The sequence below is a fragment of the Tarenaya hassleriana genome, unplaced genomic scaffold (genome assembly GCF_000463585.1).
Source record: "Tarenaya hassleriana unplaced genomic scaffold, ASM46358v1 Cleome30, whole genome shotgun sequence".
Lineage (NCBI taxonomy): Eukaryota > Viridiplantae > Streptophyta > Magnoliopsida > Brassicales > Cleomaceae > Tarenaya > Tarenaya hassleriana.
The window spans coordinates 981,248-1,005,043 of NW_010966178.1; the positions used below are offsets into that span (position 1 = coordinate 981,248).

A 23,796-nucleotide genomic window follows, 5' to 3' on the forward strand; every position below is an offset into this window, starting at 1 on the left:
CTAGCAGACGAGTTCCAACCGTTGGAATCCTTTCCACTGTATGGATATGTGTAGAGGGTGAGGTATTCTTCATGTCTTTAGTGATCGAACGAACTATTCGATTGATACAAGCCCCAGATCGATTGAGGTAAGCGTTCTAACATTTCTACAAGATCATGCATGCTAGGTTTTAGGGTTTCATCAAAATTTTTGTTTTACATCCGTTGTGCAACCCCTAGAACCGATCTCTTAGGAATTAGATTCGCTGTAGAGATCTCAGGAATCCCAACACTATCGAGTATCGTGCCTTGGTTGTAGCCTTCAGTACCTATCCCTGACTCATCCCGATATTAGTTTTGTTGTGAACAAAACTTAGTTTATGCAGTCTCCTATAGACGAGCACTAGCATGCGGTCAAGAGGAATCTCTATTATCTTGTTGGCATGCACACTCATGGGATATTCTTCTCGGCTTCGAGCTCATCGGTTTTTCATGCATTTTCAGATGCCGATTGTGTTGGTGACATGTTCGACTTCAAATATACTGGAGATTATCTTGTTTATTTCGGTAGTAACTCGGTATCTTAGTGCTCGAAGAAACAACAAGGCTCGGTCATCTACTGAGGCGGAGTATCGATCCATTGCCTCGATTGCGGTTGAAGTTCGGTGGATCAGCTCTCTCCTCTCAGAACTTGGTTATCTGTTGTCTTCTATTCTGGTTATTTATTGTGATGATATCGATGCGACATATCTTAGCGGAAATTCGTTTTTCACTCTCGCATAAAGCACATTGCATTGGACTACTTCTTTTACCGTGGGCTTTTTTGAAAGTGGTTATCTTCGTGTTACTCACATTTCTAAGGCAGACCAGCTTGACGATGCTCTCACTAAGCCTTTTCGAGTACTCTCTTTCATGAATTATTCATCAAGATTGGAGTCATATTCGGTGCTCCACCTTGAGGGGGCATTTAGAGGGTATATGTATAATATTATATAGTTGTATTAGGTTAAACTCACTTGTATAAATAAAACAATGATGTTAGTATTAATTAAGTCACTTTTCATAATTGTTATAGGAGTGTGACTCAAAACTCAAAGAAGATATCTGAAATTCGGTTTCTTTTTTTTGGTTATAGAATAAAACAAAGCATGTTTTTTTTTTGTCCGGGTTTGCAAAGAAACCAACAGGTAACTATATAAACATCTGAGCGAATTAAACAGGTTGTAAAATGGTATTGTTCTTGAGTTGATAATGGAAACTTTTGCGATGTTTTCGTTGTGATCGATGCATTAGAGGCATCGAATCTCTAGCATCTGACATCAAATGAGTCCGTTTTGGTAAATACAAATTGTCAAGCATAGTATACATATAGTGCAACTCATCTGGGGATGGTCAAGCTCGTAGATAAAGGGCCACTGTTTGATCCGAAGGCTTGACCCTCACGACCTGTCCATGTTTCGACGGCCAAACACTGACTTAGTTGGGCCACCACATGTAACATGCTCGGCCTGTTGTTGCAGGATAGGCTCACACAAGCTGTCGCCAACTCGAGTGCTTTCCAGACAGAACTACTTCTATACTCTCCTTGCAACCTCGGATCCACAATCTCTGCAATGTCCGCTTTCTTCTCTAGCATGCGTTGGATCCACTCGCTAATATGTTCCCCCTCTCTGGTTTGGTCGAGAACCGGTTGGTTTGTGAGCATCTCTAGAAGAACAACTCCAAAACTATACACATCGCTCTTATCAGTTAACCAACTTGTCTTCTGATACCTGCCAAGTAAAACCCGTAAAAAAAACATAATGTGAGAGGAGATTTGGTCACATTAACTACATTTTCTATATAAAAATCCATCATAAATTTTCTGTAATAAACAATACGAAGGTGATGGTTCACAGAGAGTCGCACTTTTGGCATGAACCTTAACACGAAGCCTAAAGAATAGTGAGTTGGCAATGGAATCATTTTGTTGTAGTGAAATTTTTAATAAATGTACTAACTCGGGGTCGATGTAACCGGGTGTCCCAGCAAGATGAGACGAGGTAAGACTTTCGGTTTGAGTTCCACGAGATGTTGCAAGTCCAAAGTTTGCAACTTTAGCCTGGAAATGTTCGCCTAAGACAATGTTTGAAGTCTTTATGTCTCCATGAACCATTGGTGGATCACATCCTTTGTGCAGATACAACAATCCTGTTTTGTTTATTAAAATTAGTTTTGGAATACATATGCCAAAGCCTTCATATATAACGTTTTCTCGAATCAAATACCTTCTGCTGCTTGCATTGCTATTTTCAGCCTGCTCACCCAGCTCAAGGTTTCACCTTCATCTTCTCCTGTGAGTATATATATACCACCGATAATTTTCATATATAATCATCGACTTCCCTTGTTCCAGTTTTATTTTGTCCTAAGATAATGTTAAAGATGTATAAGATGTTTTGATTTATATCATTACCCGACAAATAATGTTTCAAGTCCCCATTAGCCATGTGCTCGTAGATGAGAGCCAAGTCGTCTCCTTCGTTGGAGTAACCGACAAGGTGAACGAGATTCTTGTGGTGGATCCTCAGAAGAAGCTCAACCTAATACCAAATACTCAAAACTCTGAAAATTTAGGGGGGAAAACCCCGCAATGAATTTACCTCTTCGTTAAATTGCTTTAGATCAAGAGATGTCGGATCTGAAAGAATTTCCACCGCAACTTGTTCGGTTTCGTTCAGAAAGCCTTGATAAAGAACACCGAATCTTCCTCTTCCAAGAAGTTTTTCCAAGTTGTTTGTCATCTTTAGGACATCGGAACGAGTGAATCTCCGTTGCGTCTGAATTATTTCCGTCGTTGGTCTTGCACCTATATAAAAGAAACTTGATCTTTTCCAACAAAACCGTTCATTTTTGTAGGTAGAGAAGAGCTCGTGATGGTACATACCTTTTCTGATAGATGATCTCTTTCTGTAGATGATAAAGATTGCCAAAGCAACTGACAAAACAAACACTGAAGCAACCGATGCCACTGTTGGTATAGTAATTCTTCGCGCCTCGGATTTGTTCTGAAGATGTCGGTCCTTGCACACATCCGACCGACAGTAGATATCCGGGTTCCCTTGGATTCTGCGATCATTTCTGAATCGTTATATGCATAAACAATATCCTATTGCCATCCATTGTCGAAGCGAAAAACCTCTTACAGTAGTGACAATGACCCGTTCCTTGCTTTAATGAGGAGGGACCGAGGAACTGAACCACTAAGCTTGTTATTTCTCAAGTCTCTGTTGGGATATGAGAGTGAGTGAATGAAACATCAGAAGCTGAAATTAAAAATATCATAGAGAAAGAAAATATGTTTGATGCATATAGAGCTTTACATGATAGACAACGATGCCATTGAAGCGAGAAACTCGGGGATTCCTCCTCTTAGAGTGTTGTTTGACAAGTCCCTTTCATTTCATCGGAACAAAGAAAAAAATATATCGAATCGGACCGTTGATTTTTAAAGTAGAGTGTGAAATAGAGAAGGACGAAGAAGACTCACAGTTCTTTCAGTCGTGTCAGGTTCTGAATCCACGGAGATATTGTTCCCTCGAGGCCGCTTGAGGATAAATTCCTAGTTTTTCCATTGGGTAACCATGCAACATATTTACATAAAACGTTTTAGAAATGCATATTGTTATATTACAGAGCGATGTCGGTCCATATATATATATATAGGCACTGTTTCATGGCATATATTGGATGCAAAACTTACAAGGAAGTGATTGACGGAGGCTGTTGGGAGGTACAACTGAGACCATCCCACATGAGTTGAAGAGGTGAACAAGGGTCCCCTTCCCAACTCTCCATTCTCAGTCCATAAGTTTTCTTTATCCTCTTCATGGTTTCAACTGAACATTTCATTATGTGTTTTTTAGTGTCCACACACACACACACATATATGTATACACACATACATACCTTCGTTTTGGTCCGTTTCTGGCTGTAGGAACTTCACGAGAGAGTAAACCTCAAAAGCATTGAGAATGGGTAGGCGGGTAGAGGTGGAGGTTTTCCTCAGTACCAACTCACAGTAACCATCCTTACAATAACGTTGAGACACTGTTAAGTTTATTGTCTGAGCATGAAACTTCTCTAGCCTTATCGGTCCATAGAAATGAAATCCGTTCAATTCGATGTCGAATTCTCTTGTCTCGTCGGGTTTTAGCTCTTCGATTTCAGCGAAATACATATAAACTCGAAACTCCTGAGTTGGATCGGCGAGCCTTAAAAAAACACCGAATTTGAGACTCGCATTCTTAGGTGTTGCGGCTGTTTGCATCACCACTTCTGGTGGGTTGTACATTCCAGAAGTGTTGACGTTATGTGTTGTTTTCAAAACATTCCAGATACTTGGAGGTAATAGTGGTGACCAAACACGATCAAATCTATCATTAGGGAACCTGAAAAAACAAAAAGAACAATTCTAATATTCGTAAGAATCTCCAAAGGTACAGATTTGAATCCATGATATATATATATATATATATATATAGGTTTGATCGTCTGGTTAGGACAATCCAACCAGCTCCTTACAGGTTGGTGCTCTACGTCGATATAGGATTTCTCACAATCCATTATGAATAACTTTTTTCATGGTTTTTGTTGGTTCTGTCTCAAGGTTTGACCAAAAAAAAAAAGGCTGGACAAGAAGAAGCCGGTTTAAGCAGTTGTGTTTCAGTTGTTAATTATGTAACTTCACTAGTAACCGCTGTAACTTTTGTATTCCATATGTGTTTCCAGACATTTGTTTTTGGATTGATAACGAGGTATCATGAACGATGTTCAATTATAAAACGACATCTTTAATGCTTATATACTCTGACTAATCTCTCTTCTCATCATTGGATTAGCGCATGAAGCGGTAAAAGACTGATATCAAAAATGATTTCAGTCATAGGATAGGGTTTGTTTAGACATTTTAGGGATAATCGTATATAAATACCTGAACTTTTATAAAATTACTAAATGAATACTTCAACTATAAAATTCTCAAATAAATGCATGAACTTTTCCCTTTGAATTATTTGGAATAATACTAGATGTTCTAGTCAGTTATTATCGTGGGAACGATAATAAATGAAGACTAGTGTGATGTGTATGTATGACGTATTGGATATGTGATACAGTCACAAGTGCACGTTTGGAACGTGTGACTGACTGACCCACATGATGCTCAGTTCATGGTCATGAATTAAACCCGACGTCATTATAATATCTCACTTTTGTCCTTTGACCTGAAGTAACTATTGGTATTCCCCGTAATTTATTTCGTGTCTTGACATAGTCAAACGGTGGTTATAAAGCTTCCATATAAATACGCAGACTTTTAAAAATTTTTCAAATAAAATCAAAATCCATTAAGGTCGTTTAATTTATAACGGTATCCGATAAAAATTGATGATTCAGTCGATTAACGTCGTCAAATTTTTAAAAGTTTGGATATTTATATGGAAGTTTTGAAAAGCTCAAATATTTATTTGGGAATTTTATAGTTCAGATATTTATTTAGAAATTTCGTAAAAGTTCAAGTATTTATATACGATTATCCCGACAATTTATTTATGTTATGGTTGAATAAATGAATGTGTGTGCGTACATTGTTTTTAGAGAAAACCTCCGTTCATGTTCATTTATTTTTAAATCAAAACAGTGTTCTTATTTTTCTCTTGTCTTTCAAAGGTTAGAATGCAGTGGAGATTCACTCTTTCAGATGGATTTGAGGAACAACAGTTTCGGTCCATCTTTATGGCTATTTAATTTTTTTGGATAAATGGCCAAAAAAATCATATACTTTCATTTTGTCTCAATTTAAACACTATATTTATTTTTTATCCTAAAAAATCTTATACAATTAGATTATCTTAAAAAAATTTTATATACTTTGTATATTATGTCAATTTAAATCCTATATTCATTTTTTATCCTAAACAAACTTGTGCAACTAGATTATCTCCATAAAATTCTTGTACTTTGTATATATAGATCAAAATAGCACCATCATAAAAATTGATATATGGTCATATATAATATCACAAAAATTAATCTTACTTATGATAAAAAAGAGTCATTCAATAACATTGATATGACATAATATGTATAATTTTGACAGTGTTATTTTGACCTACAAAATATTTTTTAGAGAAAATCTAATTGTACAGATTTTTTTTGATAAAAAATAAGTACATGATTGAAATGACCATAATATATAAAGTATATGAATTTTTTGGAGGATTTTTCAGAGATAATATTTTTGGGAGAATAAGTAAATGATTTAAATAGCCATAATATGCAATGTGTCGATAACTATCATTTTTTATCATACGTAAGATTATTTTTTGTGATATTATGTATGAACATCTATCGATTTTTATGATGGTGTTATTTTGGTTCATATGTACAAAGTACGTGAATTTTGTGGAGATAATCTAATTGTAAAGAGTTTTTTAGGACAAAAAATGAGTATATGATTTAAATTGTCAAGATATGTAAAGTATAAGTATTTTTGGAGAGAATCTAATTGTACAAAGTTTTTAGGATAAAAAATAAGTATTAATTAAGATTTAATTAATATAAAATGAAAGTATAGGATTTAATATGCAGAGTATAGTATATTCCTCCACTAGATGTGATACGAACTGAGTTGGTCCATTATTTACTTTTTTTCCGGATTGATTCAATGAACCTTCGTTCCAAACCCTGAGACAGAAGACAGCTTTGATGCAATTAAATTGCATCATTTCTCCTCACGGTCTCTCGGACATCGGAGATGGGAAGGGCCTTATCCTTTTCAATTGGTTATACCATTCCACCAGCTCCGATTGGGTGACTAATCTAAATTTCGGATATCTCCAAATGTATTCTATTTCATTTTGTATAAAATCTCTATTTTTTTATAAAAATATATATAATTTACATTTCGTAAGATAAGAAATGTAAAATACCTTATGAGATTGTTGCCGAAATGAAACCGGTTTAAGGTCACCAAAGACACGTTGGGGCTGTCGGTGTCGTAAACATCGTTGCTTAGCGGTCGTAGCTGCAAGGACGAGATGAATGGCGTAGTGGTTCCTGTCTTAACAAGGCATACTTGCAGAACGTTCGATGTCGAGACATGAACGATCTGTTTACTCCGGGCAACACTAACTCCTGTTTCTTCCATATCCACAGTATCCCATTTGTTTGGTCCGATGTGCAGATCGAATGTCGGCTTCTCGTTCCGGTTGTCGTAGTTTCCGTACAGAAACTTTGCCCCGACCATGTACTTCCTTCCTCTCGTGACATCCAGATCGTAACAGTTCCGTCTTCCTCGTGGAAAGCTTCTGAGAAACGTCGCCTGAGTGGTCGTCCTGCTCTCTCCGCTGTCGATGAACGCAGCGTCTGAAATCACTGTTACATTCGTCGTTGGATCTGTGTAAGTGTAGTTCTCTGGCGTCATACCACATATCAACGTCAAGAACCCTGTTCTTCCGCGGGAAAAAAGGCATATACAACCCATTAATATTTTTCACAAAAAAAGATTATAAATGATTCCACAAAAAAAAAACCCGGATTAAGGATTCAGGGGCATGTGTGGAAACCTTCTTGGGACTGTGCATGAGCAGCAACGCATCCGAGGGACAGAAGGAGAAGTAGATGAATCTTCATGTTCGGACAGCGTCTGTATGTTATTCAATGCTCGTATTATACTTATGTACGGAGGGAGAGAGAGTTTACTAACTTTTTTTTGGAAAAAAAAAAGGCTAAATAATTGCATATTTTAATCAAATGAATTAATACGTAAACGCGAGCCAAAATTAGATTCTTCAATCGGTAAAATTGAAATGTAAAACGACTGTCCTCAAATTTAAACCTCAAATCTAGGGAGAAATCCAATAATCCAAATCATATGACTGATTTTTTATACCAAAATTTATCTGGATTTTAGTTCAAGATATTCGGTTATCCAAAAAAAACTTTCAATAGAATCTGAGTCAGGACTTTATCACGAATCAGGATGATAACCAATTCAATTTACGAATGTTTCAAATCAAGACCAGATTTTAAGAGAATTTAATAAATCTGAATTTGTAGCTTATGTATTTGGAATAAAACCCGAATGATTGGCGAATGGAGAGATTAATAGATTTTAAATAGCATTAATACGATTAACCAAAGGTACCAACTAATATCGACATGGTTTGTAAGATTTTGCAAAGGACAACAACAACAACAATTATTGGCCTTTCCTCCAAGTCGATGCCGTTGACTTCGTTATCCAACTGTGGGCCCGTTGACCGACTTATGATTCGTCTCCTAGTGGTTTGAGAGTGAAGACTGGGTTAACTACAAATAATGTAAGAAGGAATGCCAAATCCCGTCTGCATCTTATCTACAATCACCGAATGTGTGATGCTCACCTTCGCCACGTGGACGATCCTTTAGACAATATTACATTTCTTGAGTTAAGACGTTGGGTTTTTTTATTTTTATTTTAAATTAAATGCAGATTATTTTTTTTGATGATTTCCCCAATTGAATGTTGGATGTGTTTACTTACTGTTCACCATTTCCAATAACTTTTGAAGTCTTCTAGCACTTTTCATATTCTTTTCCAAACCTTGGGAGGTTTTATTTTCATTTTCTAACATCAATAACAAAAGTTTTCAAAACAACAAAAAACAAATATTTTTAATTTTGTGATTCAAACTTATCCTTAAATTTGATGGGTAGGAGTTTAAATAAATAATAAATACTCATACGTACCCGGTAAGACGACGACTTCAATCTGATATGATAATCATGTCTTCAACCTATCAAAATACGTATGAAACAGTAGGGAACCGGATATGACTTCAAGGCGTGATACACTTTCCTAAAAGCGTTATTCCATCCCTACCGGGTAAATGGATTACATGAATACACTTTTGAGATACAATGAAGCGACAATGATTTCGGTTTACCCTTCCGACAATCATTAAACAGAACCTTATTTAACCGAAAACGAAAAGACCCTTGCGACAGTTTTTCTGCAGAAAAACTATCCGCAAGAACACTCAAATCTCTCATAAAATCACTTGGATCTTATCACAAATTCGTGTTTTTTATCTTATTCTTCGTGTTATATGGTCTCTAGTGTATTTATAAACACCAAAACGCCGAAAAGACATGAAAACTCAGAAGTTTTGGTCGTTCGGTCGCAACTTTTCGTTCAAACGGATGCTCAGAAAAAACGGGCTACCCGCACGTTTATTAGAGCTACCGCCCGTTTATTCGAGCTTTATCCCTCAGAAAAAACAGACCGCCCGCCCATATTTTCGAGCTCCCCTCCCATATTTTCTGAGATCATTTTTCTATTTACCTTGACACTTTTATATGGCCATGTGTCCATATCCCCTTCATGAATGCACAAATGCCAAACCTTAAAGCATTTTTGAACGGCCAAACTTCGCATTCATATAGGTAGATCTTTTAACAAAAATCATGTCGTGCAACTCGACACTTTTTCAAAAGATCTATTAAGGAAAACCTCCAACCTCCTTTACGTTGCATTCTAAGCACCGACCTTGGGATGATTTTTATTTGCGTGCTTTCAATCGCAAGATAAAAGGTTTAACTCTTTGAACTCAAGCTCTAACGTTGTATTAGATGTTGAGTAGAGATCATTTTATTTGTAATCAACAATAAGGTTTTATTTCCACCCCTAAACTATTTTGTGCAACATAACATTGACATATTCCGTCAACCTTTTCCTTTGCACAAAATAACTGACATACAAACATTTTTCCACATAGCTATGATTTAACATGTATGTCTTTTCATCATTGTACAATATATACATACCATTTCCAAAGATCTTATTCTTTGCGATTAACTTATAGAAATAAAAACTTTCTTTTTTCGAAAGTCTTCAACATTATAGTTTAGACCAAACTATAATATACTTTCATTTTTCAAACCGAAAAACGTCTTTACAATCGCAATCGAAGAAAGATCTACCGTCGATTTTTCAACCAACAAGACATAAGACAATATAAAGTTTTCTCTTTATGTCCAAAACACCATGTTCGATATATTTCCAATATCTTCAACTTGAACCGTTGAAATCTGATATCCACCGATCATAAACATGATCAGTTTTCTATCCACAGATTTAACCGAAATTTTGAGTACACTTTACAAGTATTTCCGCTTCATTATCACCATGAAGTCATAGATCCCAAATAACGCTTTTAGATAAATTGTACGAGTTTAAATAAATAATAAATACTCATACGTATCCGGTAAGACGACGACTTCAATCTGATCTGATAATCCTGTCTTCAACCTATCAAAATACGTATGAAACAGTAGGGAACCGGATATGACTTCAAGGCGTGATACACTTTCCTAAAAGCGTTATTCCATCCCTACCGGGTAAATGGATTACAGGTATACACTTTTGAGATACAATGAAGCGATAATGATTTCGGTTTACCCTTCCGACAATCATCAAACATAACCTTGTTTAACCGAAAACGAAAAGACCCTTGCGATAGTTTTTCTGCAGGAAAACTATCCGCAAGAACACTCAAATCTCTCATAAAATCACTTGGATCTTATCATAAATTCGTGTTTTTTATCTTATTCTTCGTGTTATATGGTCTCTAGTGTGTTTATAAACACCAAAACGCCGAAAAGACATGAAAACTCGGAAGTTTTCGTCGTTCAGGCCGCCCGTCCATATTTTCGAGCTGCCCTCTCATTTTTTCTGAGATCATTTTTCACGTTCTAAACCAAACGTAACCTTTTCCGACGAATCATAACACTTTAAACCAATTCACGACACGTCTTTTACAAGTATTTTACTCCTCCACCATACTCGTAATACACGTGCATCATGAATCCCATGAAAGATTAAAATCAATCAACCGTTTACTCTAAAATACCAACATGATGAAGTGTCAAAGTTTGAAATACCATTGTTCCGATTAAACACATCCGTTCTAACTTCTGAACAAGTTATATTCAATCGTAGATATCAAATATAAAATAGTTTTTTTTTAAAGAGGTACGGTTTACCGTAAGTTTGGATATAATTTTTGTTTTTAAATTCAAGTTATGTTAATATAATAATATTATTTTGTTAATAACTTTCTATATCATTATCAGAATTGTACATAGATATATGTGAATTTGTAAATATTTTATTATATTTTATTATTTTTAATTATGTTTAAGATAATTATATTATTTTTTAATATATATATATATATATATTTGTATATATATGTATTACATATATATTGTATATATTATTTTAATTTTATTATTTTGATATATTTATAATCTTATTTTATTTTTAAAATTATGTTTATTTTTTATTAATTTTTTATCTGATGTGAAAAGAAATCAGATGACGTGGTATAAAATCAGCACACGTCATTCATTACATCATATCATTCGTCAATTGATTTAATGATATTTAACGTGGATGAGTTTGTTTTATCAAAATTTAAAAGTTTAGTATTTTTTATCAACGAGTAATTCATTTTTATTTTAGAAATCTAAAAAAATCGATATTAATTTGTTAGTAACACTCGAATGGTGCATTATAAAAAATACCTTCCATTTGCTATTTTGACTTCAAGACATACATTTCTTCAACTGTGACCCTGTGATCCATGTGACCCCAAATATAATCTTGGTCACATTGGTTATAACGTTAAATTTATGATGACCACACCCATTCATTATATTCATATCTTATATATCTCACTAATCATTTGATAAAAATATTAAAAGTTTAATGTTATGACCAATGTGACCAAAATTATATTTCGGGTCACATGGGTCATAGGATCAAAACTTAAGAAGGATATGTCTTGAAGTCAAAATAGTAAATGGAGGGTATTTTTTATATAATGCCTACTCGAATGTTGAATAATTTTTTTGGAATTTTTCCTTTTGTTTTTCGTCTCTCGTTGTATAATGCGCTGATTAAAAAAATATAAATTAAAAAAACTTTTGAATGTCTATTTATACGGCTATATATTATCCTAAAATTATTTAATAAACAGGACTCATAAAATGCGTTGGTTCATGAAAACCTCGAGAAACATTGAGTTGGACGACAAGATTGAAAATGGCCGCCGAAACAGCACAAAGTATGTATGTCAAGATTTACCATATTTGGTGTACCTTTCCTTTTTCCAACACACACACACACATATATATATATATATATGTATAATATTAAAACAAAATGAACTCACATTAATTAGAAAAGGGTTGGAGTATTTTGCACAACGGTTGTAGACCACCGATGGTTCATACTTCATATTAGAGGAAGATTTTCAGGCAAAAGTGATCGGCTATCAGATCGTTGAAATCATTCGGATCCGAGAGCAACGCACACACATCATCGCTCATTGCGGTTCCGAGTCAAATCTCTCTTATAATCTACCCGTTTGATGCCTAAATGGAAATCATCAACGTGGTTTCGATTCGTTTTTATGTATAGGTATCGAATGACGGGATGGATGAAAGAGAAGAACGATGTGTATAGTTTCGTGTTGACGAGTAAAAGGAACCGCAAGAACATTTGCACGTGGGAGGATAACTTTGCATGCATGTTACATAAATATATTGACCAAGAATGTAAAATCCAATTAGACGATGGAACGAAGATTGCAACACGTTAAAGGAAAGCTCTAGGACTTGCCATATCACTCAAAGAGCCATGAGGTGATTGGAAGAAAACCAAGCAACAAACCAATATTACCATACTTGGATAGATTGATCGAATTACCGATTTGCTCTAGATTTATAGCCGTTTGATTTTATTTATTTTTCCATGTATTTTGTTCTTTCCTTCTATGCATTCTCATGGACTCTTCTATATGTATGTGACTGCATTATCTAATAATAAGATGATCAAGTCTCAATTCTAAACCTTTACGTGTTCTTGTCATCTCAATTCACCATCATCATCCATTATCTTCTTTGTTTTTCAATCTTTAATCTAAAATTCTTTCATGGTATCAGAGCCTCAAAAGCCATAATGACCTTCATTTTTATTTCCGCTGCATAAACATAAAAAAAATCCTATATCCCTCTTGAAAAATCAAAATCGAAAGAGGAGAGAAACATGATATATCAATTATCATATGAAAATTTCAAGGTCATAGCTACCTTTGAATACATTTGGAAGTTCAAGCTACTCCAAAATGCATGGAGTAATATGCTTGAAGAACAAAGAGACGAAGCGTTCAAGGGCGTTTGGGATAGAATCAAGGAGTTTCATCCCGATCTAAGCATCGAAACACGTAAACTCTATACTTTTCTTGGATTTTTGGATGGTATACACAACAAACTAATCTCACAGGCTATAAAAACCAAAGAGAACATATCTCTCATGGAAGCAAAAATGATGTGGTGCGAAGAGCGCACTCAAAACATCATAAACGACGAACAACACGAACGGTTATCGGGAGAAGAGATGACCGACCAAACCGTTCGAGAATTCTTCATCGAATACATGACGCCGATTCATCCACAACATGAGGGGGAATGTGTGGAGAACACTCCCACGTGTATGGATAATGAGATGTTAAATGAACAACCTAATGAAGAGGACAGAGAAGAAATGATACAAACCAAAGAAGTCGAGCACACGGGAGAAGTAGGATCGGATTGCTCAAACAAAGAAGAAGAAGGGAATCAAATGGAGTCCGTAAATGATGATGACCTACAAACGGAGACAAAGAACCCCGGAAATGAGGCATCACCCTTTATTGCCGATGCATTGGAAAGATATGATCGAGTTTTCTTTCGGAAGAACGAATGGGTTCTGAGTCAGATCTCTCTTATAATCTATCCGTTTGATGTCTAAATGAAAATCATCAACGTGGTTTCAATTCGTTCTTATGTATAGGTATCGAATGACAGGATGGATGAAAGAGAAGAGCGATGTGTATAGTTTCGTGTTACATAAATATATTGACAAAAAATGTAACATCCAATTAGACGATGGAATGAAGATTGCAACACGTTAAAGGAAAGCTCTAGGACTTGCCATATCACTCAAAGAGCCGTGAGGTGATTGGAAGAAAATCAAGCTACAAACCAATATTACCATACTTGGATAGATTGATCGAATTACCGATTTGCTCTAGATTTATAGCCGTTTGATTTTATTTATTTTCCCATGTATTTTGTTCTTTCCTTCTATGCATTTTCATGGAATCTTCTATATGTATGTGACTACATTATCTAATAATAAAATAATCAAGTCTCAATTTTAAACCTTTACGTGTTCTTGTCATCTCAATTCACCATCATCATCCATTATCTTCTTTGTTTTTCAATCTTTAATCTAAAATTCCCTCATTTCGGAGTCGTGCTCTTGGAGAGAGTGACGAACCAGAGGGTCGGGACAGCATATAACGAAATAGGTTCAAAACGTGGACATTAGAGACAATGCGGATCCGAGAGTTGCGAGGAGAGTGCAAAAGAACAACCTCAGTCTGGAGAGAAGTAGAAGTCACGATGCAATGTGTGAACTCTATCTCGAGTAGGAGGCCGAGCACGGGGACATGTCGCCATGGAACTGAATGAGTGTGTTGCTGTTGGAACCGAGCTTATATCCAACGTACATGATCAAGAAGACATGGAACTTGAACAAGATGATGGCTTACTTGGAGAACAAGAAATGGTCAATAACGAAGAAATAACCCAAGGTAATATATCGAAAGAGCATATATTACGAGATTCGCCGTTAGAAGATTGATCACGTCTCACTATAATGCAGCTACAGAATGTAAACTTTCCACTTAGGAATTACTTCAAATATTTTATTTCCTTTTGTCTTGTAGCATATTTCCTTGTTATATATGTAGCATATTCCCATTGTATATCCATCATCGAGAGACAATACAATCTGAGTATTATTTTCAATCCTAAAGCTTTCTTTTTCGTGTCTTCTTTGATCAGACTCTGCTTCTTATTCCTTCAGCCTTCATCGAGCAAACCCATTTCAAAATAATTCACATGGTATCAGAGCCCAAAGGCTGTTGATATCGTCTCTTCCATCTTTTCTTCGAAACTCTTTGTGGCCTTTCCTTCAAACTTACTCGTTCTGCATCAAACAATGGAAACTCTGTCTGCAAAATCCATTCCTGTCATCCTCACCGGAGATAATTATTTCTATTGGTCTAAGGCGGCCAAGGCGGTGCTCAAGAGTCGTGGCCTTTGGGAACATATTACCCAATCTCAAGTCATCGAGACAACCCCCGCTGCTGCTGAGAACGTTGCCAGCCAAACACAGGCTGAGAATCAGGGAGTCAACGCACCAGTCCCCATTGCCGGCCGAACTCAGGCCGAGAAGAGCAAATGGGTGCAAGAGGATAGTCTTGCCCTTGCCATACTTCAAAGCTCATTGGATTCCAATGTGCTCAAGTCATTTATTGCTCCGGAAACTGCCAAGGAGCTCTGGGATGCACTCCAAAGCGTTTACGGTAATGTGACGAATCTTTGTCACGTTTTTGAATTAAAAAAACGCATGTTTGCCTTGCAGCAAAATGGAAAATCCTTCAACATCATTCATGGAGAGTTTAGTGCTCTATGGACGGAGTTGGAAGAGTTACGCCCTCCCACGGTGGACATTAAGGCGTTCAAACAACGTTTGGAAGAAGACAAAGTCTTTTCGATTCTTCTCACTCTTAATGGGTCTTACAATGATCTCATCCATCATATCCTACGTCAAGAACGTCTCCCTAAGTATGATGAGGTATGTATGATGATTAAGCGAGAGGAAGGAGGTCATAATCTCTTTCCCGGCATAACTGAGCTTGCTCATTATCGCAAAGCTCCCTTTCCGTCGAACCCTACCCCTGGCCGTGAGCGTCGGATCATTATTTGCGATCACTGCAAAAAATCTGGTCACACTCGTGACAAGTGTTGGTTGATCCACCCTCACCTTAAGCCTGCTCGATTTAAGGAGTCATCTCCTAACCGTGGCCATGCTCTTCATGCTGCGAGCACGACAATGACGTTCACTCCTGATGAAGTTCAAGGGTTCAAACAACTTCTCCTTGCCATGAAGGACAAGGAGTCCGGTAATGTATCATATCCCTCGTCTTTTGCTCCTTTGCCAACACTTATAATTGATTCCGGAGCAACTAATCATATGATTAGTGACTCTAATTTACTGCATAATATTAAAAAGATTTGTGGCCGAGTTTCTGTGGCAAATGGGAAACATGTACCCATTGTTGGTCAAGGGGACTTGTCTGTCTTTAATCAGGAAGTACCGGCCTTTCATGTGCCGGATTTTCATACCAATTTGTTTTCCGTTCCTGCACTTACTAATCAAATTGATTGCTCCGTTACCTTTGATTCTAATAAGGTTGTTTTTCAGGATATTAAGACGGGTGCTTTGCTTGGGAAGGGTACAAAGAAAGATAACCTTTATGTGGTTGAAGACATGTGCCCTACCTCCGAACAAGCTTTTACCTCATTGTGGCATGCTCGTCTAGGCCATCCTCATGATAAAGTGCTCAAGTTACTCGTTCACTCGTTCCGGAATCGACCCGCTGACCAAAAAGGTTTCAAATGTTATCATCCTCCCACGAACCGAATGTACATTTCTCGCGATGTGGTTTTTGAAGAGAATGTCCCATATTTCACATCCTCTGATTGGCAAGGTGTTGAGGACCTCCTTCCTACAGATTCACGTTTTGTTCCTTTTTTTAATTTTTTTATTGATTCTACCAATGCATTGACTAATCATACGTCACAAGGTGCTCGAGATTCTTTTAGTGTTTCATCTTCTACAGGTTCTCCTTCGGCCAGCTCTGATCGTGGTGTCGAACCCCCTGTTTCTGCCTCTTCTCAGTCGCCACCTTCTGATCAGTCACTTGCTGAGAATTCTCGGCATGACGACATCACTTTTGGCGGTTCTCCTGCTGTCATGTCTTCGTCTTCCGCTGACAGTGAGCATGCTCCTACATCGGCATCTGATTTACCCAGTCATGCTGCAGATTATGAGGTTCCGATGGCTGATCCTCCTCTTCGTCGGAGCTCCCGCCTTCGCCAACCCACATGGAAGGTCCGAGACAATCAGATTCAACACTCTGCCAACACCGTCCTTGTTCCAACAGCCAACATTCGTCCTCCTACGTCGGAGTTTATTGGTTATTGTGCTAAATATCCTATTCAGCCTTATTTGTTTTCTGATCCAATATCATCTCCTGCTATTTCTCTCTTAAGTTCTCTTGCACAGGCTACAGAACCTCGAGACTTCGACGAAGCTAATCTCCATCAGGTTTGGCGACAAGCAATGATGGAAGAAGTTACCGCCCTTGAAAAGAATAACACATGGACAGTTACAAAGTTACCACCCGGCAAAAATGCGGTTGGTTGTCGGTGGGTATACAAAATAAAGTATCGAAGCAACGGCGAGGTTGAACGTTACAAAGCTCGTCTTGTGGCTAAGGGATTCACTCAAACCTACGGCGAAGACTACACCGACACATTCGCTCCGGTTGCAAATCTTAAGTCGTTCCGTGTTATTGTTTCATTAGCTACTAACCTTTCTTGGGATTTATGGCAGTTAGATGTTCGGAACGCGTTTCTTCAAGGTGATCTTGAGGAGGACATCTACATGAAACCACCACCCGGACTTCACCTCGGGAATGATAATGTTTGCCATCTCAAGAAGGCTATTTACGGGCTAAAACAATCCCCGAGGGCATGGTACAACAAACTTCGGTTTGCTTTAACCTCTCATGGGTTCTCTCGGTCAGAGGCGGATCATTCCTTATTTATTCTTCGCCGAAATAATCTTGTTACTATTGTTCTTGTCTACGTTGATGATATTGTTCTTACAGGGAATGATATCAAAGGGGTTATGGAAACAAAAACGCTTCTTAAACAAACATTTGACATAAAGGACCTCGGACCACTTGCCTATTTTCTCGGCATTGAACTCTCTCGCACCAAAGACGGAATCTATCTCTCTCAAACCAAATATATCTTGGATCTTTTACGTGAAACAGGAAAGCTCGGTGCCAAGCCCGCAATCACACCACTTGAAGCCTCTTACAAACAACAACGCGAGGGGGAACGTTTTCCGGATATCACACAATATCGGCGCGTTGTAGGTAAGTTAATCTATTTAACAATTACTAGACCTGATATATGTTTTTCGGTGAACCAGGTTAGCCAATGGATGCACGCACCAACAGATCTACATTGGAACATGGTCAATCGGATACTTAGATATTTGAAAGGAACTCCAACAAAAGGATTGTGGATGAAGTGTAACAATGACGTGGGGATAACGGCATATTGCGACGCGGATTGGGCCGGAGACAAAATCGATCGAAAATCAACCACGGGCTACTGCACATTTGTTGGAGGAAATTTGGTGACATGGAAGAGCAAGAAGCAGAATGTCGTAGCAAGGTCAAGTGCCGAGGCGGAGTACAGAGCAATGGCAAACACTACGTGCGAATTAATTTGGCTCAAGCATCTCTTGGATGATCTCGGAATCTCGTGCACACTCCCGATGCCTCTACATTGTGACAACCAAGCCGCTTTGCATATAGCCGCTAATTCGGTATTTCACGAGAGGACGAAACATATAGAGGTTGATTGTCATCTCATTCGAGAGAAGATCACTCAAGGGCTTATAGCAACCGAATACGCACGGAGCTCCGAACAACTAGCAGATATCTTCACCAAAGCTACGAGATCATACGTACTTGAAAAGCTCCTTAGCAAGATTGGCCTCGTCGACAACCTACGGCCAATCTTGAGGGGGAATGTTGGAACCGAGCTTATATCCAACGTACATGATCAAGAAGACATGGAACTTGAACAAGATGATGGCTTACTTGGAGAACAAGAAATGGTCAATAACGAAGAAATAACCCAAGGTAATATATCGAAAGAGCATATATTACGAGATTCGCCGTTAGAAGATTGATCACGTCTCACTATAATGCAGCTACAGAATGTAAACTTTCCACTTAGGAATTACTTCAAATATTTTATTTCCTTTTGTCTTGTAGCATATTTCCTTGTTATATATGTAGCATATTCCCATTGTATATCCATCATCGAGAGACAATACAATCTGAGTATTATTTTCAATCCTAAAGCTTTCTTTTTCGTGTCTTCTTTGATCAGACTCTGCTTCTTATTCCTTCAGCCTTCATCGAGCAAACCCATTTCAAAATAATTCACAGTTGCCTCCGAGATCTCACAAAACACCAACAACGATGACAACTTTTCCCATGTCCGTACGAGTCTGGTTATGTCGGATGAGTTCAGTCTCGTTCGAACCAAAAAAATATATAAGAAGTAACATCTACCTTTTTATATTCCAAACTAAATTAAATTGAAGGGATGGAAAAGAGATATAAATATATTTTTTATTTTTTATTTGTTATACATAGTGGCCACATCAGTTGCAGAGTATTAAGACAAAGATAAGTAGCAAAAGGACAGGGGTCGTGCCGCTGTGGTAATATATAACCCCAAAAAAGAGTGAGTCGTGTTCCAACATTCAGTTAACAGAAGCAAACCAAAGCTGGATACTGGATCCAACCAAATTTGGTGCCGTGTCTGAGCACCGAAATTCGTGAGCGGAACTGTCTATCAATCTCTGATTAGTAGGCCTCTCTTTCCAGATCGCATAGGTAGCAATCTGCCAGACTAAATGGGTTGTCCATCTCCTGGTTTTGCACCCTCGGATGGAGCCTAACATCTATAAAATATTGAGCCAAGAGGAATTAGGGTGTATGTACCCTAATTTACCTAGAGTATCTGACGAACCTCCGAAGAATAAGCACATTTGAAAAATATATGATCTCTAGTCTCCACATGGACTTTGCAGAGGAGACAAAGAAGATCCACATTCAGACCCCAAGATAAATAACCTTGATTTCGTTGGGCATCGGTCGAGATTGATGATCCAGCAAGCGAAAGCATGCTTGGAAATGTGGTGTTTGTACCAGATGGAATCCGTCCAGTCGATTGATTGAGTAGATTGGTTTACAATTTTCCATCTTTCCTTCGCTACCAACTCTGTCATTTGCTTTCCTGCGATTTGCCATACAGTGGTATCTGAGTTTTGATTGAGTGTGATGGACGTGAGGTGAATTGCAAGCTGGAGAGTCTTTTCAGACCTCGTTCAAGAATGACTCTGAGACAAAAGCTTGAAGAATAATGCCTAGATGTGTTGGACCTCCTCTGCCAAGAAAATTAATAAGTTAGCCCATCAGGGTCCAAGGGTCAAACCAGAACTTGGTATGACTTCCGTTGCCAAGCTGTATATTGAAGAAAGTAGAAGCCCAGGTCTCTCTCATTTGCCCCTCTCGATGGTTCAGATTTGCCTTGCCAAAAGAAAGTTGAGCAGAGAGCATTGATTTGCTTGATGGTTTGTTTCGGTAGTATAAACGCATTGCACCAATAGCCAATGATTCTGGAGATTATTAAACCTAATAGTTGAAGTCTGACTGAAAATGAGAGAGACCTGGCAGACCAAGATTCAATTCTGGTTCTGATTTTTCCATGCAATGGAAGACAATCAATAGCAGAAAGTTTTCGGGAGGAAAGGGGAATACCCAAATAATGAAAGAGAAGGCTTGCCTGTTCAATACCAGTGAGTGCACTCATACGTTGAATCTGATCATGCGAGCATCCCCCTGTATAGATACTTAATTTGGTTCTGTTAATAATATACGAGTCCTCTCCAAAGTGGTTAAGCACTTTTATTAAGGATTTTAAGGAAGAGTTTGACTCGTTAGTAAAAACAAGGAGATCATCGACGAAGGCCAAATGGGCGGTCTTCTTCCGCAACTTTATCTAGCATCGCTGAAAGGACAGACATACTCAGAATGATTAGATAAGGAGATAATGGACAACCTTGTCGCAAACCTCTAGTGCCAGGGAAATATCCAAACAGTCCCCCATTGATTGCTACAGAGTAGTGTGTCATGGTAATACAAGCCTCAATAAGTGAAGTGAGACGTCGAGGAAGACCGAGAACATTCAGAACTGACAAGATAAAAACCCATTTAATTAAGTCAACTGCTTTTGCAATGTCTAGTTTAAAGGTGGCTCTGCTCGAGATGTTCAGCTTGTGATAACCTTGCAGACTTTCTGCAGCAAGGAAGCAGTTCTCCATAATGCTTCGACCAGTCACATAAGCATATTGATTCCGGGGTGTTATAGCCTCTATAATCAGTTTGAGCTGTGAAGAAAGGAGTTTACTAATTACCTTTGTAAATAGTATTGCAGCATGATATAGGCCAGAAATCCACTAGGTTTTCTGCACCTTCCACCTTTGGTATTAGTACTATAGTAGTTGCATTGACTGACTTTGGAAGGAAACCTGAGCTAAGAAAATGTCGGACTAACTGCGTGAATTCAGCGCCAAGTATGTCCTAGGTTTTCTTATAAAACTCAGTTGTAAATCCGTCTACGTCAGGTGTTTTATTCGAAGGCATAAGCATAAGCGCAACCTTTATTTCCGAATCAGTGAAGGAGAGGCCAGCTGCACGGAGCACATCATCAGGGGCACGTGAGACATAGGCTCCCATGCGAGATTGGGATCGAGTAATGCCTGTCTTTGCGGGCAGGTCGGGCCAAGAATAGATTTAGAGTAATCCACTACCATTGACGAAATACTATCTGGATTTACAACTCGTTGTCCCTCCGAGGTAATCAGATGGCGTATAGCATTACTTGACCTTCTGAGTAGAAGAGATCTGTAGAAATATCTTGTATTCTGATCTCCAACTCGCAGCCAGTGAACACGTGCTTTTTGCTTCATAAATTTCTCCTCAATCTCTTTGAGGTGCGTCCAACGTTCCAGACATTTGTGTCCTCAGCAAATGAATGTCTAGTCGGATTATGAAGAGCATGTTCCTGCGCATGTAACAAAAGAGAGTGTGAATCGAGTACCCTTTTCTGAATACCGCTACAGTTATCTTTACACAAGGTTTTAATAGAGATCCTGATTTTCTGGTGAAAAGCCGATAGAGTTGAAGCTCCTTGTCCCGTCATGTGCTAAGAGGTAGCAATAGTGGGTATAAATCGAGGGTGATCAAGTATAAAGTTGAATACTTTGAATGGTTTTTGGTGGGATTTTGTGTGAGTTTCAAGAGATATTAAACAGGAGGAGTGATCCGATGGGTGAAGTGGGTTGAAGGTCGCATGGCTTGGTGGGAAGGTAATGATCCAAGCTTCATTGATCAATGTTCGATCACGTTTATTGGCTATGGGGTTTTCGGTATGTTTATTAGGCCAAGTGAAAAGTGGACCTTGAAAAGAAAGGTCAAAGGTGGCGGTGGTATAGATAAGGTTGAGGAAGCGGGACATGGGTGGAGTTTGATAAGAGACAGTAGATGAAGAATATTCATGGGGGAAGACAATTTCATTGAAGTCCCCACATATCATCCACGGAGTATCATGTGGAATGTGAGAGCGGTAAAGATCGCATATGTGATCCCATAACGTGACTCATTCAGAAAGAAGATTTGATTATCGGAGCACAAAAAGAGAGTAATAGTCTGCCTGGCCTCAAAAAGTATGAGATTGTGACAATTGGGTTGATAAGTACCCAAATACGACCATCATCATCTTCTGAATAATTATCAATGCATTGCCACTGCAGCCCGAGCTTGTGCAAAATGTCGGGTTTCGAGGATGGCTCCAAAAAGCAGAGAGTTATTCCCGAAACGCTCTCTGATTGCCGTATATTTCTTTGGATCATTTATGCCTCTTACATTCCAAAAAAAGGGAGACATAGCATCAGATTCGGTTATGGATCTCCTACTGCAGGATTCACACCTTCAAGCCTTGGTGGATAGGTGGTAGGTAGGGACAGATTCATATTTTAATTAAGTAAAACTAAAAACTAGTGAATATAAATCAATCTATATATATATATATATATATATATATATATATATATATTGAATTTGATTCGGAGTGATTTGGTTGAAACACAGGATCCAACTTATTATCTGTGTAATTTGTTTTTAAATATTTATTTTTATTTAAAAATCCATTAAAATTAATGAGTAAATGTAAATAAATAATACATTAGTAATTGTAATAAAACATGAAATAAATAATAAAAGTAGTAGAGGTAAAAGTAAAGAGATGTTCATTATTGTGCTTTCAAATTCTATTATTTTCTAATAAAAATGATTAATCAATAGGAAAAAATGTCTAATATATATATATATGAAGATCTATATATATATTTGGTGAAGACACCTAGGATCTAACTCATTATCTATGTGTAATTTGTTTTTAATTTTTAATTTTTAATTTAAGATTCATTAAATTAATGAGTAAGTGTACATCAAATAATACATTAGTAACTGTAATAAAACATGAAATAAATAATAAAAGTAGTAGAGATTAGGGGTGGGCATAATATCCGAAAAACCGAACCGATCTGTTATTCGATTCGTATTCGAATCGAAAATTCGGATATCCGGAGTTCACGGATCGGATACGGATATTAGTTTCAAAATATTTGTCGGATACGGATCGGATACGGATATCAAAATAGAATTATCCGACATATCTGATCCGATCCGGACTTTTTAGTAATATTAATAATATATGAATGATTTGATAATTATTTTATATTTAAGGATAACATTGTAATAAATAAAAGATGTTCTAGGGTTTTGTTTATCATTTTTCTCTTTGTTCATTTGTCCGCCACCTCTCTCGTCTCTCTCCCCCTCTCTCTCTCTCACCTCTCTCTCTCTCTCCTCCTTACTCCATCATTTCTATCATTTCT

The 23,796-nt window shown here is 37.5% G+C and overlaps 1 protein-coding gene and 1 long non-coding RNA gene across 2 annotated transcripts; both read right to left on the reverse strand.

Annotated features, from left to right (window-relative positions):
• Positions 1-1,190: 1,190 nt before the first annotated feature.
• On the reverse strand, positions 1,191-7,723 carry LOC104820366 (probable LRR receptor-like serine/threonine-protein kinase At1g51810). Its single transcript, XM_010550789.1, has 13 exons — positions 7,586-7,723; positions 6,950-7,466; positions 3,927-4,408; positions 3,721-3,856; positions 3,508-3,579; positions 3,341-3,412; positions 3,164-3,244; positions 2,905-3,086; positions 2,621-2,826; positions 2,434-2,560; positions 2,246-2,311; positions 1,979-2,168; positions 1,191-1,750 (listed from the first exon to the last, which is right to left on the reverse strand). Exons 1-13 carry the CDS (start codon positions 7,650-7,652, stop codon positions 1,357-1,359), a joined length of 2,592 nt encoding a protein of 863 aa, XP_010549091.1. The 5' UTR covers positions 7,653-7,723; the 3' UTR covers positions 1,191-1,356.
• An 11,663-nt stretch (positions 7,724-19,386) lies between these two features.
• On the reverse strand, positions 19,387-22,340 carry LOC104820367. Its single transcript, XR_772923.1, has 2 exons — positions 20,159-22,340; positions 19,387-20,072 (listed from the first exon to the last, which is right to left on the reverse strand). It is a non-coding gene; the product is annotated as an uncharacterized LOC104820367 (long non-coding RNA).
• Positions 22,341-23,796: the final 1,456 nt, after the last annotated feature.